The sequence below is a fragment of the Mesoplodon mirus genome (assembly GCF_964341445.2).
Source record: "Mesoplodon mirus genome assembly, chromosome: 14".
Lineage (NCBI taxonomy): Eukaryota > Metazoa > Chordata > Mammalia > Artiodactyla > Ziphiidae > Mesoplodon > Mesoplodon mirus.
In genome coordinates, this window is record NC_138990.1 from 14,239,792 (window position 1) to 14,258,678 (window position 18,887).

The 18,887-nt window shown below is 38.8% G+C and overlaps 1 protein-coding gene across 8 annotated transcripts in view; it reads left to right on the forward strand.

Annotated features, from left to right (window-relative positions):
• Positions 1-18,887, forward strand: part of NPHP1 (nephrocystin 1) — a 59,267-nt gene that overhangs the window by 5,973 nt on the left and 34,407 nt on the right. For 4 of the 8 annotated variants that reach the window (XM_082642279.1, XM_082642282.1, XM_082642285.1 and 1 more), the window contains exons 3-10: positions 5,592-5,652; positions 6,740-6,864; positions 11,096-11,294; positions 11,608-11,709; positions 15,225-15,325; positions 15,651-15,693; positions 16,660-16,747; positions 18,240-18,334. In XM_082642279.1, the coding sequence (XP_082498405.1) occupies positions 5,592-5,652; positions 6,740-6,864; positions 11,096-11,294; positions 11,608-11,709; positions 15,225-15,325; positions 15,651-15,693; positions 16,660-16,747; positions 18,240-18,334 (814 nt within the window). The remainder of the gene's footprint in view (positions 1-5,591; positions 5,653-6,739; positions 6,865-11,095; positions 11,295-11,607; positions 11,710-15,224; positions 15,326-15,650; positions 15,694-16,659; positions 16,748-18,239; positions 18,335-18,887) is intronic. The other 4 variants (XM_082642280.1, XM_082642283.1, XM_082642281.1 and 1 more) reach the window with 2 other exon arrangements.

Sequence of the window (18,887 nt, forward strand, 5' to 3'; positions counted from 1 at the left end):
TCCCTTTCTGATATATAATATATATTTTTTCATTTTCCATTTCTGATATTTCATCATTAGTGTAAAGAAATGCAACTGATTTCTGTATGTTAATCTCGTATCCTGCTACCTTGCTGAATTTCTTTATCAGTTCTAGTAGTTTTTGTGTGGAGTCTTTAAAGGTTTTCTATATATAATATCATGTCATCTGCATATAATGACAATTTTACCTCTTCTCTTTCAATCTGGATACGTTTTATTTCTTTCTCTTGTCTGATTGTTGTGGCTAGGACTTCTAATACTATGTTGAATAGAAGTGGTGAGAGTGGGCATCCTTGTCTTGTTCCAGATTTTAGTGGGAAGGCTGTCAGCTTTTCACCATTGAGCATTATGTTGGCTGTGGGTTTGTCATAAGTAGCTTTTATTATGTTGAGATATGTTGCCTCTATACCCATTTTGGTAAGAGGTTTTTCTTTGTTTTTTAAAAATTTTATTTATTTATTATTTACTTTTGGCTGCGTTGGGTCTTCGTTGCTGCGCACGGGCGTTCGCTATTTGCGGTGAGTGAGGGGCTACTCTTTGTTGCAGTGCGTGGGCTTCTCATTGTGGTGGCTTCTCCTGTTGTGGAGCACGGGCTCTAGGCACGCAGACTTCAGTAGTTGCAGCACACAGGCTCAGTAGTTGTGGCTCGCAGGTTCTAGAGCTCAGGCTCAGTAGTTGTGGTGCATGGGCTTAGTTGCTCTGCGGCATGTGGGATCTTCCTAGACCAGGGATCGAACCCATGTCCCCTGTATTGGCAGGCAGATTCTTAACCACTGCACCACCAGGGAAGTTCCTTGGTAAGAGGTTTTTTTTTTTTCCTTTTTTGCAGTACGCGGGCCTCTCATTGTTGTGGCCTCTCCCATTGCGGAGCACAGGCTCCAGACGCACAGGCTCAGCAGCCATGGCTCACGGGCCCAACCGCTCCGTGGCATGTGGGATCTTCCCAGACCGGGGCACGAACCCGTGTCCCCTGCATCGGCAGGCGGACTCCCAACCACTGCGCCACCAGGGAAGCCCCTTGGTAAGAGTTTTTATCATGAATAAATGTTGAATTTTATCAAATGCTTTTCCTGCATCGATTGAGATGATCATGTGGTTTTTGTCTTTTCTTTTGTTGTTGTGGTGTATCACATTGATTTGCATATGTTGAACCATCTGTGTGACCCTGACAACTTGATCGTGGTGTATGATCTTCTTTATGTGTTGTTGGATTCGGTTTGCTAATATTTTGTTAAGAATTTTTGTATCTATATTCGTCAAAGATATTGGCCAGTAATTTTCTTTTTTGGTGTTATCCTTGTCTCATTTTGGTATCAGGGTGATGGTGGTTTCATAGAATGACTTTGGGAGTGTTCCCTCCTCTTCAGTCTTTTGGAAGAGTTTGAGAAGGATCAGTATAGTTCTTTTTTGTATGCTTGGTAGAACTCCCCAGTGAAGCCATTTGGTCCTGGACTTTTGTTTGCAGGGAGTTTTTAAAATTATAGATTCTATTTCACCTCTAGTGATTGGTCTGTTCAAATTATCTAGCTCTTTTTGATTCAGTTTTAGTGGGCTGTATGTTCCTAGAAACTTGTCCAAGAAATGCAGAATTTAGTTAAGCAAGAGAAGGAACTTCACTACAGTCTCAGTGGAGTTGCAGCCTTTGGTCCATTTGAATCAAATGCAAGAATTATGTCATGGTATAATTTGGGTCTAAGAGCAAACAACCTAAGCCTGAAGGTTATGGACTTGCTGTTGTGACAGCAACTATAAAAACAGCTCAGAGTGAACATCAGTGGCTTAGGCCAAATTATGGTAAGTCCTTGGCCTATGTAGCCCCAGATCCTGTGACCTGTCAGAAGTCTCTGTCTATTAGCAATTCTGCCTTGCTTGGGATGGTGACCTTAGCTCTCTTGAGATGGGAAAACTGTTCTCATGATGGATGATTGTTTTTTGTTTTGTTTTGAATTTTCTTTTTAATCCTTGGGAGAGTTTAAAATTAACTAGAGTTTAAAATTACATAGACATGATGAACTAAATCAAATTAGACTATTATTACTTTTGTATTAAGTTTAGGACATCATTAAAATAATCTGTATGCTTTGGGTATTTAAAGAATTTATAACATTCAAATGGATGTGAGATTTGTGCTGCTAGTTTAAATGATTCATTAGAACATTTGAAAAAATTTTGCTTAAGTCAGGCATTCAGAGTGCTTAAAAGCAAAATAAAATTTAAATCAATTTTAAGATGTGGGAATTTAATTAACTACCTTCATTAGTAGGATTAATTATTTGAGGAATTTAGCTCAAGTTGAATTAATCAAACAATAATGAAAGAAAAAGAGAAGGTAATTGTCCTTGCTTTACTAGATTTTAATATAGAATGAGAGTTATATGCTGAATTGAAGTACCAGGGAAAACTAGATTTTTAAATTTTATTTTAATAAGCTAATAATTATTTTTATACCCAAGTAATAGTCTTCTCTGTGTATAAAAAGATCCCCTCACAGTCATTTTAAAATACACACTGATATTTGCATGTCTGAAAACAACATTCAACCCTTACGTTTGATTAAGAATTGGGTAGATATGGAGTAAACAATTTTTGTACTTAAACCTTTGAAGACATTGTCTGGTTCCTTTACACCCAGTAATGCTGCCAAGTTTCATGGTCATTCCTTTGTACTTGATCTCTGTTTGAGGCTTTTCTTCTCGGCCTTGGTGTTTTGAAATTTTGTCATGGCGTATTGAGGTGTTGTTTGAATTCTTCTCAACACTCAAGGGGTCTTTTCAGTTTGAAAACTCTTGTCTCTCATGGGCTCTGGGAGAGTTTCTTTTACTAAAAGATAATTTTTTTACTTCTGTTTGTTTCTTCCTGAAACACCTTTGAGTCAGGTATTGAACCTCCTGGAATTTTCCTCTAGGTCTCTCCCCACTAGTTTTTGTTTCTTTGTTTCTTTGTTTATGCCTGAGAGGTTCTCTTGACCCTTTTTTTTTTTTTTTCTTTTGGCTTGTGGGATCTTAATTCCCTGACCAGGGATCGAACCCGTGTCCCCTGCAGTAGAAGTGCGGAGTCCTAACCACTGGACCGCCAGGGAAGTCCCTAAATTCAGTCTTATCTTAGCCAATCCTGACCTTGCACAGGCCTTTCTCAGTGTTCCTTTTCCTCAAACCTTCTGAAACCGTGCAACTCAGGTTGGGATTTGAACCCATGGGCCAGGTCTCAGACCCAGCCAAAATCCAGCTTGGGACTTCTTTTAACTGAGATCACACACCTGGTTTCAGGACTTAATGAAGCTCAGGTTCTTGATGTCTCATTGCAGAAAGAATTCAGTGAGAGACAAAGTGATAGGTAAGACGTGGATTTATTTAAAGAGAAACACACTCCACAGAGTGTGGGCCATCTCAGAAGGCGAGAGCAGCCAACTTTTTCTTTTAACTTTTCCGTGGATGTTTTATTTCAGCAGCTGTATTGTTAATTTACAAGTCTTTTTCCTTGTTCTTTAATTTTTCTTTTTTCTAGCATTGTGTTCCTGTTTTTAGGTTATCTCATTAATACTTCCATGATTGGGAGTTGTTGTTTTTTTTTTTTAAGTTCTTTTCTGTTCTCTGAGTTGTCTTTGGTTCCTCTGGGCTCAGATTTTTTTTGTTTCCTTTTGGTTAGTCTTAAATTTTATATTCCATGTTGCTAGTTTTCTTCATTATGCCCAATGGTCCTTGGATTATCTTTTTTTTTTTAAGAATGAGGGACTAAGCTGATTTTTCTAGAGAGTTGCCATGGGTTCTTCTACTGTTGTGTATATAGGTCTCAAGGACCAGCCCTTCCTGTCATTTTGCTCTGTCATCTTCAGCTTGTCCGTGACAGCCCTGCATACCATTACAAAGTCCCCAGTCATCATTACCTAAAAGCAGAAAGGGTGATGGTTCTTTACCTGCTCCATCAGGGAGAATAAAATGGGAGGAACTGCCCAACACATTTCTTTTATGTATCATTGGCCAGTGCTGGGCCATACACACACCCTACCTGCAGTGGAGGCTGAGCACTTGCGTGTCAGTGGGAGGCCAAGCATGCCAGCATGGAGGAGGGTGGCAGAAGGGCTTTGGGGTAGATAACTAGCAGGGTCAGCTGCGGGTTGATGTTTCTACTTCTCTTTTCTGCCTCTTTCACAAAGGATTTTTGTCCCCCTTTTCACTGCTCATTTCATTTTATGAGTCTCTGGAAGAAAACAAAATAACTCAGCATAAAAAATAATGACTTTTTCAGGTTATTGGTGGAGAAAACATTTGATTTTTGAAAACTCATAACTAGCTGTAGCCCATTTTCAGTCATTTTTTTCTCTCTCTTTTTTTAAAATTGAAGTCTCTTTTTTTAAAATTAAAATTTTCTCTCTCTTTTTTTAAAATTAACACAGTGTTGTGTTAATTTCTGCTGTACAGCAAAGTGATTCAGTTATACCTATATATACATTCTTCTTTATATTCTTTTCCTTTACGGTTTATCTCAGGATACTGAATATAGTTCGCTGTGCCTTGCTTTAGGACCTTGTTGTTTATCCATTCTATATATAATCGTTTGCCTCCACTAACCCCAAACTCGGTCATTTTCATACTTCTAATTTGGGTGTCTAAGACTTAAGCCAAATTATATGAGCTGTCCATGAAATATCTAAAACACTGTACCCATATGGATGGGCCATGTTCACGAGGGGAGTGTGCTGTTGTGGGGAGAGGCCAGCTGTAGAATCCTAAACTCTGCCTTCACATGGCTACTCTCCCTCTGACTAGCTCTGGTCCCTTTTCAGAACCTCACTTTCTTCAACTGGAGTGAGGGTTGTTATGAGACTCAAATGAGGTGATGCTTGTAAACTGCTTAGCAGTATTTGTGACGCAAAAAATAAATTTTAGCTGTTATTATCATTATTAGTTTTGTCGTCTTGGTTGCATCCTAGGTTTATGGAATTTTATAGCTGGAGAAGCATTTTTAAAGTCCAGTGCTTTCCTTAGTTTAGAGATAGGAAACTGAAGACCAGAGTCACTGAAGTTTTCTGAGTTCTGGTTATCATACCTCATACCTGAGATCTTGACTATGAGCATCACCCAAGCTAATGAATGGAAAGGCATTTACATGTGAATTTTTAAACATCATTCATGTAATAGAAATTGCCTTACCTGGGCTTCCCTAGTGGTGCAGTGGCTGAGAGTCTGCCTGCCAATGCAGGGGATACGGGTTCGAGCCCTGGTCTAGGAAGATCCCACATGCCGCGGAGCAACTAGGCCCGTGAGCCACAACTGCTGAGCCTGCGCGTCTGGAGCCTGTGCTCCGCAACAAGAGAGGCCGCGACAGTGAGAGGCCTGCACACCGTGATGAAGAGTGGCCCCCGCTCGCCACAACTAGAGAAAGCCCTCGCACAGAAACCAAGACCCAACACAGCCAAAAATTAATTAATTAATTTTTTTTAAAGGGATGCTTGCTTTAAAAAAAAAAAAGAAATTGCCTTACCTGCTTAAAGACTTATGTATGATTTTATAAAATAGCTTTTCGTTCTGACAATTAAAAAATCAATATTTTGTTTCTTTTTTAAAATTTAGATGTATCCAATTAAAACAGGCAATAGATGAAAATAAAAATGCTCTTCAAAAATTAAGCAAAGTAAGTATTACGGTTAATCATGTTAAAAAAATTCTGTTTTTACCCAAATATTTTGTTAAGTGGAAGTTCATTAGAGGGGGTAAGTTCCTGGGTTCACGTAAGTTATGAAGTGTAACTGTGGTCAGTGCTGACCTGCCCGATGGGCTTACTGAATGTGCTTGGGAGCAGAAAAGCCAGGGCTCCAAATCCTGGTAAAAGTTCAGCTTTAATGAACTCACCCAGCATTGAGGACTCGGAAAAACCCGGAAGGAGCTATTTTTATTTTTGCATTGAGTAAGTTTTGTGTTTTACAGTTTAGAATTATTTCATTTTAATTACATTGTGGGGAGAGTACATAATCTGGCCCTGAGGGTAAGTGGTAGAGAAACTTCTTATATCACATGGCAGCCCTGATATTGGTGACTCTGCAGAAACAGGGCAAACTAGAATTTACTCTGGGCAGTTCCCATCAGGATTTCCTCTTTTAATATGAGCCTGAGCTTCAGCTAGGTGTCCGAGCCAGAGACTCACAGAGCATTTAGGGTGGAAGGCATTTGAAAGTCATCTGCCTGCCTGCATGTGAATCTCCTTTACTGCGTCTGAGACAAGTGGTCACTGAGTGTCTCTTCTGCATTTCTCCAGTGACACAAAACTGTAATTCCGGAGGCAGACTGACCCTAAATTTGAAAACCTAACTATTCCTGTTTCACAAATGAGGAAACTGAGGCTTCCAAAGGTGAAGCAGCTTTCCCAGTCTCACTGCCAGTAAGTGGCAGAACTTGGACTTGGCACTTGTGTTTTTGACTCCAAAGCCGGTCCTCTGTCTGGAACCTGTCCCTTACTGACTATAGAGGGGCTGCCATACCAAGCAAGAAAACAAAACAAAAAAACAGGAGGTATACTTTTATTTTGTCATGTGGTTTGCATTCCAACATAATAATCTACATTTCTTTTAAACTTATTTCTCTAAGGTAGGCGTAGTCTCATATCAATATTTGCTTTGTCTTTTAGCACTTATTGGAGTTTTTTACTTTTAAAATAAATGTAATCGGAAACTGAAATTTTTATTTTTATTTTTTTAGTGAAATAGACTTATATTCTCTCATAGGCTGATGAACCTGCCCCTGTTGGGAGTTACAATCAGAAGAAAGAGGAGGAACACAATCTTTTGGATAAGCTTACCCACCAACTGCAGGAACTTGCTGTGTCCATAAGTAGAGAAAATGTCGCTGAGTATGCTCCCTTCCTTCCTTTCTTTCTTTCAGATATTATGTCGCCAGCAGCTTTAATGTTTGACTCAGAATAAAGTCATATATAGATAAAAACAAATGGCAGTAACAGTACAATTAGTCAACATTTATTTATTGTGTATAGTAGAAAGTGTGAGATCCCATGAGAGATGTAAAGAAGTAGAAGCCATAATCTCTGCTCTCAGGTAATTTATAAGCTAGCTGGGGAAATAAAACAGAGATCGGAAAAGCTAAATAAACAGATGTTAGAAAATAAGGATCGGGCTTCCCTGGTGGTGCAGTGGTTAAGAATCCGCCTGCCAATGCAGGGGACACGGGTTCAAGCCCTGGTCTGGGAAGATCCCACATGCCACGGAGCAACTAAGCCCGTGTGCCACAACTACTGAGCCTGTGCTCTAGAGCCCACGAGCCACAACTACTGAGCCCGCGTGCCACAACTACTGAAGCCTGCATGCCTAGAGCCTGTGCTCCGCAACAAGAGAAGCCGCTGCAATGAGAAGCCCGCGCACTACAACGAAGAGTAGCCCCCGCTTGCCACAACTAGAGAAAGCCCACGAGCAGCAACAAAGACCCAACATAGCCAAAAATAAATAAATAAATAAATATATTTAAAAATTTTAAAAAAAGAAAATAAGGACCATGCCTTTAATGTCAGTGTTGATGTGTAAAAAGAAAATTATTTGGATTATTTGGATTGTTATACAGCCAACAACCCTATAATTCATGCCTTAAGAAATCTTAACACACTTATTTTCTCCATTAGGGCACATCACAGCCTTCTTGTGCTTGGGAACACTACACAGCATTTCAGCAGTATGTTTGGGGGCCATTTAAAACAGCATAGGTAGGTTACAAGTAAAAGATTGGAAAAAGGTATTCCATGTTAACCCTGAGCAAAACAAAGGTGATGCAGCTATAGTAGTATCAGGCAGAGAAGACTTTAAGGTCAAAAGTAATTTAATAGATAAATACATCTTATAATAATAATAATTTTTTATAAATAATAAAAAAATAATACACCTTATAATAATAAAAAATAAAAATATATCTTATAATAATAAAATAATAATAATCTTATAAAATAAATAATAATATATCTTATAATAATAAATTCAATAGAAAAAAATTATCCCTAATGTGTAGACACCTCATAACATAGCTTTGCAATGTATAAAGTAAAAATTGTTAGCACTGAAGGAGAGCTATATAATCCACAAACCTTAACCACCTTTACCTAATTAAAAATATGTTTGTAGAATGCTGTATCCAACTAGATAATACACCTCTCTTCCAAGTGCATGTGTAATGTTAACCAAAATGAATCATAATGGACCATAAACCAATTGTCAACAAATGTCAAAGGACTGAAATCATGTAATGTGTAGTCTGATGACTTGGAATTACATTAAAACTCAGTGACAATCTAAAACTAATACAATGGTATATGTCAATTATATATCAATTTTTTTAAAAACTCAAATGACAGAAAAATAACTAAAAATCTCCAAATGTTTGCAAATTAAGTCACATACTTCTATGTAACCTAGGGGTCAAAGAAAATATTACAATGGAAATCTTAAAATATTTTGAATGATAATAAAATACAACTGTGGGCTGCAGCTAAAGCAGCGTTTAGAGGGAAATTTATGACTTTAAGTGCATAGTTTAGAAAAGTTGAAAATTAATTACTGAAGTTTCCAACCTAAGAAGCCAGAAGAAGAATAACAAATTAAACCCAAGAAAAATAGAAGTAAGGAAATAATAAAGAGCAGAAGACAGTAAATAATAAACAGACATACAGTAGATAAAATCAATAAACCAATAGTTGGTTCTTTGGAAAAGTTAATTAAATGGGTAAATTCCAAGCAAGACTGATTAAGAAAAGAGAAAGAGAAGGAAAACAGCAACAATAAAACGGGGAAGAAAACTAATCACTACAGAGTCTACAGAAATTAAAAAGATACTATGAAGATACTATGAACATCTTAATGCCAATAAATTTGAAAATTTAGATAAAATAAGTTCCTTGAAAAATAAAATGTACTCAATTTACACAAGATAAATAGAAAAATCTTAATAATACTACCAAAATATCTACTAAAGTTGAATATATAATTAAAACCTTTCCACAGAATAAACCCTCAGGTTGCTTCACTGATAAATTTCTGCATTTAAGTAAGAAATAATACCACTATTATAGAATCTTTCTAGAGAATTGAAAAAGAAACATTTCCCAAATCATTTCATGAGTGCTAGATAACTTCAATATCAAAACCTGATGAGTATTATAAGAAAAATACAAGGCCTTCATGAATGAATGCACAAACTCAATATAAAATATTAGCAAATAGAATCCAGGGCATATAAAAATGACAGTACATCATGACTAAGTGGGATTTATTCTAGAATGCAAGGTGAATTTAACATTGAAAAATCACTAATTGAAATTTACTGTATTAGCATAATAAAGAAGAGCCATTTGGGTCTATTTGGCTAGTTTTATGGTTAGCAATGTCCATTTGCATCAAAGTATTGTTATCCCATTTTATTTTTTTATTTTTTATTTTTTAAAATTTATTTCATTTATTTATTTTTGGCTGTGTTGGCTCTTCGTTGCTGCATGCGGGCTTTCTCTAGTTGTGGCAAGTGGGGGTTACTCTTCGTTGCAGTGCGTGGGTTTCTCATTGCGGTGGCTTCTCTTGTTGTGGAGCACGGGCTCTAGAGCACAGGCTCAGTAGTTGTGGCGAACGGGCTTAGTTGCTCCATGGCATGTGGGATCTTCCCGGACCAGGGCTCGAACCCGCGTCCCCTGCATTGGCAGGCGGCCTCTCAACCACTGCACCACCAGGGTAGCCCCTGTTATCCCATTTTAAAGATAAGCTTCTCTAATGTAAGCGTTAGGAGAGCAAAGACCTCTGTTTTGTTCAGTGTTACACCCCTAGCACATAGTGTCTGTCACACAGTAGGTGCCCAGTAAATGCTGCATGTTGAATGAATAAATAAAGCTCAGGGAGACTTAACGACTTATCCAAGCTAGTATTTTAGCTCCTCTCTCTTCCCTCCTCAGTATCTTTCCCAAACACCTTTCTCTTCATCCCTAATTCTTAGTTTAAACTGTTTCATGTCTCACTTTTAACAGCCATCTTTGTCTTTAGCCCTTCTTCCAATCTCTTGCCCACGTGACACCTGATCATCTTCCTGAAGTGCAGATCAGATCATGCCTTTCCCTTCATTTTTAGGGAATACCTTTAGAGATAAAGCTCACATGGGCTGCGTTCTGCTCACCTCATTTCAATCTCATCTCTTGCTTATTTCTCCCAAGCCTCGTCCTACCACTCACGAGCTACTTGAAGTTCCCTGATCTTGAGCCTCCTTCCTCCACTCCCTTCCTTACCTTTCTACTCCCCTTTTTCCTGATTAATTCCAACTCATCCCTCAAGACCTAATTCTAAGCCTTTCTGATCCCCACCCATGCAGTCGAGGTTAGGTGTCCCTCTTGTGTGCTTCCTTGGTATCCTGTGTTTACCTCTATTGCAGTATCTGTTGAACTATATAGTACTTATCCGTCTGATAGATTGTTTCATTGTCCTCCTTGAGGACAGGGAATTGTGTCTCATTTATCTCTGTATCTACTGTGTCTGACATGGAACCTGACATATATCATCATCATCATCATCATCATCATCATCATCATCGCCGACTTTTATTGAAAGCCTGCAGACACTGTTGTAAACACTTTGCAAGTTTGTAACTCCTCTCATCTTCATGATGACCTTATGAGGCAGGTTCTATTATTATCTCCACTTTACCAATGAGAAATGGGGAGATTAAAAGAAACCTATCCAAGGTCACTCAATGAGAAGGAGATAGAACCAGAACTTAAACTCAGAGCCCGTGCTCTCATCACTGTACAATAATGCTCAAGCAGCATCTGCTGAATGGATGAATCCAAGATTTCAGTGCAAGTCTCTTGGCCTCAAGTCCAGCACATGCTTCACCAGGTCACATACGTTCCTCAGATATATTAACTCCTCATCACTCTCAGTTCCTCGGTCATATATTCTTTGCTAGATGGTAGAAACTGTTAGTTGCACTTTCCCTTTATTCCCTTTATTTGCCACTTCCAAATATAGGCCAGTTCTATATGTAGAAGTTATATTCGTACTCAATCTGGATCTGTTCTTATACGTTATTGCAGGTGACCCTTGTCAAAGAATTATTTTTTGCAGAACTGGGGCGCTTACTGAAGGAGAGGATGATGACAATTCTGCTGAAGAAGATGAAGAAGAAGAAGAAGAAGAAGAAGAAGATGATGATGATGATGATGATGATGATGATGAAGAGGCCACAAGTGGAGAATACATTGCTGTTGGAGATTTTACAGCTCAGCAAGTCGGAGACCTTACATTTAAGGTAGTAGAAACAGACTGGAAGCTAACCGAAGGATAAATTTTCGTACCTAACATAGTTAGAAAACTCTACCTGTATCCCTGGATTAGATATTCCTGATATTAACTTTTTAAAGACTCAATCTGTTTAAATAAAATAAGTGATAATTAAGATTTGCAAGCGGTAGTCAGGCAAAATTCTGTTATCAAAGTTACCTGGTAGTAAAATGGTAAAAAGAGTAGACGCTCTTCTGTTTTTGAAAATAGTTTTCATGTTGATAATTCTGAATTTAGGGGTAAATTTTAATTAAAATATTTTTACTTTTATTTTCTTTAAGAAAGGGGAAATTCTCCTTATAATTGAAAAAAACCCTGATGGTTGGTGGATGGCTAAGAATGCCAAAGGAAACAAAGGTCTTATTCCCAGAACGTACTTGGAGGTTAGTCTTTTTTGTTTATTCTTTCCTTTTTCTTCTTCCAGACATTTTTTCATTTATAAGAAAACACTAAGATATAGTCTTTGATCAATTGACTAGTGAATGAGTTAAGATATAGAATTTGCCTCAATTTTAGAGGGACAGAGTATGGGAAAAACACTGTGTGTTATAGTTCTGGGGACCTGTGAAGTGCTCTTATGTAGCTGAGCCCTAGAATGTTATCCCACAATGAAGATGTTCTGTGGGTTAATGTTGATCATAAAAATTAATAGGTATTTATTATTTGTTGTGAGACAAAACCACAGTTAACTTTGTGTTAACTTCCAAAAATATATGATCCTTTACTAAGATGTGGACATATATATATGCATGTTTATGGCCTATTTCTTTCACATTTCATAACATAGCATGGTCATTTTCTGTGCCAATATATATAGATCAGTGCTGTCCAATAGAAATATAATGCGAACCACAAGTATAATTTAAAATTTTATAGTAACGACACTGAGCTGTCTTGTTTTTCTTCACACCACTTCCAACACCAACTGTGTGTTTCTTTTCTGACACCAAATACATGTTGTTTTTCCACACTGATTCTTTGAAACCAACCAGGTATCCACAATTCAGTTCAGTTCTGACACTAGCTCCTGGAGTTAGCACAGACCTCCACAAGGTAAGGGCTCAGTCCCGCAAGACTGCCCCACTTCAGATGCCAGTCGCAAGTCCCCAGGGCTAGCTGTGCTTCTGAGTGACCGGCTCTAAACTTGGAAGTTCCCACACCTTTCCTCAGGTTCAATCATTTGCTAGAGGGACCCACAGATCTCAGGAAACACCTCACTTTTGCTTCCCAGTTCATTATAAAGGATATAGTTCAGGAACAGCCAAATGGAAGAGGTGCACAGGACAAGGTATTGGGAGAGGGAGGGAGTGGGACCTGGTTCTTCCATGTGCTCCTGGAGCCACCCTGCCAGCACTTCAAGTGATGGCCAACCCAGAAGCTCCCTAAACACTGTCTTTCAGGGGTTTTTTGGAGGTTTCATTACATAGACACGATTGATCGAATCATTGGTCATCGGTGATTAAATTCAATCTCTAGCTCCTTTTCCCTCCCTGAAAGTGAGGGGGTGAGTGGCACCAAAAGTTTCCACCTTCTAATCACTGGTTCCTCTGGCCACCAGCACCCACCCCTCCCCAAGCCATGACCTCATGAGCATAAACTCAAGTATGTTTGAAAGGGGCTTGTTATGAATAACAAAAGACACTCCCGTTACTCAGGAAATTCTAAGAATTTTAGGAACTCTGTGCCAAGGACTGGGCGTAAAGACCAAATGTGTATTTTTATTATACCACACACATTTTTTTAAAGTAAACGGAAACAGGTGACATTATTAATTTTTTAAAACATTAATTTGTTTATTTTTGGCTGTGTTGGGTCTTCATTGCTGCGCGCAGGCTTTCTTTAGTTGTGGTGAGCGGGGGCTACTCTTCATTGCAGTGTGCGGGCTTCTCATTGCGGTGGCTTCTCTTGTTGCGGAGCACGGGCTCTAGGCGCGCAGGCTCCAGTAGTTGTGGCACACGGGCTCAGTAGTTGTGGCTTGCGGGCTCTAGAGCGCAGGCTCAGTAGTTGTGGCGCACGAGCTTAGTTGCTTCACGGTATGTGGGATCTTCCCGGACCAGGACTCGAACCCGTGTCCCCTGCATTGGCAGGCGGATTCTTAACCACTGCGCCACCAGGGAAGCCTGGTGGCATTATTTTTAATAATTTATTTTATCCAGTATATTAAACATTATCTCATTTCAACATATAATCAATATTTTAAAATCCTTTCTTTTTTTTTTAATGCTAAGTCTTCAAATTCTACTGTGTATTTTACACTTAAATAGCACATCTCAGTTTAGACTGGTCACATTTCAAGTGTCAGTAGGCACAGGTGGTGAGTGCCTGCCCTATTGCCCAGCTCAGTTCTGGGTCATCTGTTTCAATGGTAGCATAGTATTCCAGTCTCATTTAGATGGACATTTAGGTTTCCAACCTATAATAACTATAAATGACATTGCAAAGAAGGTAAGATTAGCTTCCGCTCTGAGTTACAGAAGAGCTCCAAAATAGTGGCCTAAATAAGGTAGGAGCATATTTCTCTTGTGTGTGGAGGAAGTGTGGAGATGGGCAATCAAGGAATGGTAAGGCCCTATCTAATATTTTACCCTGTGGGTAGGTGCGACCAGCTTTTCCTAGGGTTGTTATCTCTTTAGCTTAGGTTGGCTGCTAGATCTTTCGTTATTAACAATTCCAAGCAGTGAAAGAGGAAAGGGGAAGAAGAAGTCAAAAGGCATGAGTTGCCGTCTTTTAAAGGTTTCTTGGAAGTTACACAAAAAGCTTCCAGTTATATCTCCTTGGCCAGAATTTAGTTTCTTGACAACACCTAGCTGCAAGGAGGGCTTGGAAAATGTAGTCTTTTAGCTGATTCATTGCTATATTCAGGGATGCTGTTAGAAAAGAAGACCCTGTGTTGTGATCAGTCTGCACATATACCTTGTAGACTGTCTGGTTATTCCCCTTAAATAAATTCCTAAATGCTCATTGCTGGTGCAAAGGGTTTACACCTTTGTATTTTGATTGAATTTGCCATTTTTCCTTTTAGCAAAGTTATGCCTATTTGGACTCCCATCTCCAGCAGCCGAGAGTGCTTGCTTGTCTACACATTTGCCAGTGATGGTTGTCATCAATCTTTTTGCCATTGTGATAGACCAAAAAAAAACCCCAAAAAGCTCATTATTGTTCTTTATTTGCACTTATTGTACTGCTAGTGAGGTTGAGCATGATTTCATTTGCTTTATGACCATTTCTATTTCTTCCTTGTAAATTGCCTTTTCAGTTCATTTTTCTAAGGGTTTTGGAACATTGTATTGATTTATAAGAGTTTTTGTAATATCTTGATAATGAGGATATCAACCCTTAGAAACTTGTGGCAGATATCTTCTTGGTTGACTTTCAGCCATGTTTTATTTTTTATGTAGTTAAATCAAAGTTCCATGGTTTTGGTATCAAGACTGGAAAGGGCTTTCGAATCTCAAGATTATTTTCTTCGGGGACTTCCCTGGAGGTCCAGTGGTTAAGACTCCACACTTCCACTGCAGGGCGCGCGGGTTTGATCCCTGGTTTGGGAACTAAAATCCACATGCCATGTGGTGTGGCCAAAAAAAAGAAAAAAAAAAAGATTATTTTCTTCTAACACTTCTATAGTTCTTTTTGCTTTTTTGTCTTTGCTTCTTCTTTTTTTTCATTTGAATAAGTCCCATCTGGCATTTATTTTTATTAAACTTGTTCTCTACCTCTGTCATTGTAATTTTTTCATATAGTGACATTATCAACCATGTATTGAAATCTTTTTCCACTGATTTTTTATATGCCCATCATATACTAAATCCCTATCTACACTTGAGCCTTTTTGAAAGTACGTTTATTGGTTGATTTTTGCATTAGGTAAAAAGTCCTTCATATTTCAATAATTTTTCAGCCCTATAATAAAGAAGAAGGCCAGGAGTCTAGTGAAGAAGGCACTGAAGAAGACCTAGAGGTAGGGGGTGAAACGGCAGAAGGAACAGAAGTTACACAAAGGTAAAAAGGTGTGAGGGGACATCAAAGTAGGTTTAGGGAACATTTTGTTTATTTTTACTATTATAAGTAATTCAAGAATTTATTGAAATGGAAACAGCTTATAGTTTGGGAGCAGGGCTTTTCATATTACTGTTTGCTTAAGATCATTACAACTTTAACTTGGTGATTATTGTTAGCACATGATATTATGCTTAGTTTCAGGTAGACTCTTTTAGGTTTTCAGAAGTTACAATTATATACTTTGTTCTTTGATTAATGAAATTCACTAATTGAGCGAATAGGCATAACCTTTCTGTATACTCACCTAGCTACCGTTTCTCCCTAGAACCGATTCTCATTGGAGTGCTGTCCGAAAAGCCATCTCAGAGGTTGGTATCTCCTGTCTTATTAATGATGTCTCGTTTTGTTACCTAATAGCTCTGATAAGAGTTCAGATTCAAAACAGGATGGAAACTTTAAATGAAAGCATTGGATCTTAAGCAGGATACAGAGCATGGAATGCACAGAGCATTAAAACATATTTCTGGTTTAGTAAGCCTATGCCTGTGAGGGCTTGGAAATGTCTCTCACTGATTCTGCTTGAATTTTCTATCATTTGGGTAAAGACAGTTGTTAAATTTTGTTAATATTTAAAAATTCCAAAAAGCTCAAATAAGTAAGAAACTTGGGACTTCCCTTGTGGTCCAGTGGTTGAGACTCCACACTTCCAATGTAGGGGGCATGGGTTTGATCCCTGGTCGGGGAACTAAGACATGCCTCAGGGCACAACCAAAAAAAAAGAAAAAGTAAGAAACTATCAATAATCCTATCATTTAAAAAGTTGCATAACAAAATGAAAATCCACTCCTTCCATAAGTGATCATCACTAACCATTTAGTAAATATATTCTTTCTGCCTTTTTTACCCTACTCATCACTTACATGGACATGCACGTGTGCGCATACATGTGTGTGTGTATGTACATATAGTGTACAAAAAAGCCATTAATTCTTCAGTGCATATCAGTTTACGATATCAACTGATCTGTGACATGGCTGTACTTTGTGGAGCAGGACAGGCCATTTTGATGGGGGCCATGCAGGAAGCAACAGGTCTGGAGCACAGAGCTCAGCCCCCTGGGCACTGCACGGGGCTTAGGTCCTCAGGAAAGGCCAGGATTCAGCAATGGCGTCTTCTCAGGAATTGGGGGTTAAATTGCTATATTCTTCCGCTAAAGTCTGTACATTTGTATTTTTCTTTCGGGGGTTGTAGTTGCTATAGTGATAAAGAGAGAGTATCCTAGAGGTGAGGAAACATGAATTAAACCAAGCAAATTTTTGTTTTACTCTCTTCAGCAGATTAACACCGTCGACGTATTGACCACGATGGGAGTTATTCCTGCTGGGTTCAGGCCTTCCACCCTCTTCCAGCTTCTGGAGGAAGGTAACAGGTGTCCATCAGCCACCACAGACTTTTAGTTAAGCGGTCACAGTTTACATCTCATTTTTCTGGCACAGCCAAAGCAAGTCATTGAAAAAGATGTAACATCTCACATCTCTTGGACGCTCATCTTTTCCTTCATCTTGCCTGTGAAGGAGGAAGGAGCCCTGATCCTATCAGAGGCCAAGCCCCCTTCCTTTATTTCAAAAACATGACTCTTTGATCAACCCTTTCCTGTGTCTTCAGCCTGCTCTCCCCTGCCCCACTGGCTGATTCCCTCATCAGCAGTCCTAGCAAACCTAAAACCTCCCACCTTTAGGGACCAGCTCCCCGCCGCCCTGTCCCATTCTGGATGAAGCCTCCCTTTCTCTGCTTTTCCTCACAGTGAGACTTTTCCAAAGAGTTTTCCCTATTCGCTGTTTCTGTTTCCTTATTCATTCTTGGATTGCCCCGTACTTGGCAACATTTGTTCATAAGCTCATTTTAAAGAGGAATAATGCTGTGGGGAGGCTCCCCTGTATACCCTGAGCTGCTGAGTCATCTGTGGAGGGGCTGCTTTGAGGCTTCTCTGTCGGGAAGCTCTTCTCAGCCCTCGCTGAACACCCAGCTCCTTCTCATGCTTTGTTTTATTTATTTTTTATTATAAATCTCTTTTTATTTATTTATTTATCTATTTATTATTATTATTATTCTTTTGGGCTGTGCTGCGCAGCTTGCGGGATTTTAGTTCCCCCACCAGGGATCAAACCCGGGCCCTTGTGGAGTCCTAGCCACTGGACCGCCAGGGAATTCCCTGCTTCTCATGCTTTGGGTCTCAGGGTACATTCCCAGAGACACCTTCCATGTAGGCCCTCCTACTCCCATTCACTTGAGCACCCTTTATAAGTCTAAGTCAGCTTATAATTATTTTGTCTTTTGTCTACTTATTTTTCATAACTCTTTCCCCCACTGAAGTGTAAGGTAATGAGGGCAGGGGCCATATTTCTCTGATTCACGTTTATGTTTCCAGCTCCCAGCATAGCACCTGGCAGAGTAGGAACTCAAAAATGAGTTCTTGGGTGAGTAAATGATTTTGTAATAGGTATTCGTCATGACACAAGTATGGAAGAACAGTATTAAAATTCTCTTGTGTTAAGAAGTAAAATTAATGATTATATACTTTTTCTAAAATATCTAAAAAGTGTTCACAGATTTTCTGCATTTTACAAAAATATTTCAATGGATCATCTTCATCCTGGGGCATGTTACTGGCCTAAAAGCCTTTAAGGTCTTTCCTGAAGCCACTTTAAGATCAGCTCTCATGTGCTTCTATCCTTACGTTTCCTGCTGTTGCTCTTATCTCTGTTGGTATGTCTGTCTTAGGAAGCAAGTTGCTAGTAAACAGCTTGGCATTTTCGACGTCTGTTTCCTAAGTCTGTACCATAACATCATGAATTTGGGGGTTTGAATTTCATTCGTTCTTTGTAAGAAAATAAAGGAACACTTATTTTTGCAGGAAATCAATTTCGAGCAAGTTACTTCTTACAACCAGAACTCACTACTTCACAACTGGCCTTCAGAGATCTAATGTGGGATGCTAAAACGGGCTCTGTAAGTATGGTTACTGTCAGTAAAATTATAAATTTTCCAGATTTTGTCATGGTTGCAAATATACAGGTAACGTAAATTGATTAACGCGTTATAAAAAAACAAAAAACAATTGTCTCTGTATTGTAATTTTGAAACACTTAGCGACAGTTTCATAGCTGAGACAAAACTAGGGTCTGTTCACCTTGACTTTATCTTGTTTCTCTTCTCCACTGCTCTCTTCTCCCATTGTTACAAAGGAAATAATACTAGGTATCAGTCTTAATCATTCATTGCCTCAATTTTTTCATCTGTAAAAAGGGAAAAATAGTAATAATACTTCCGACACAGGGTTATTATGAGAATTGCACTGAATGTGTGAAGGGCTTAGAACAGGGCCTGACCCGTGATGATAACTTAGTAAATGTTAGCCAGTATCATCATTATTAGTGGTAGTAGTAATATTATTTTAATTAAATAGGAATGGGGAACTTGGCAGTACTTTCTGATTATATTTTGTGGGGAGCGTGGAGTGAAGGATGACTGGTCTCCCCCTTATGTGAAGTAGGAAATGCTC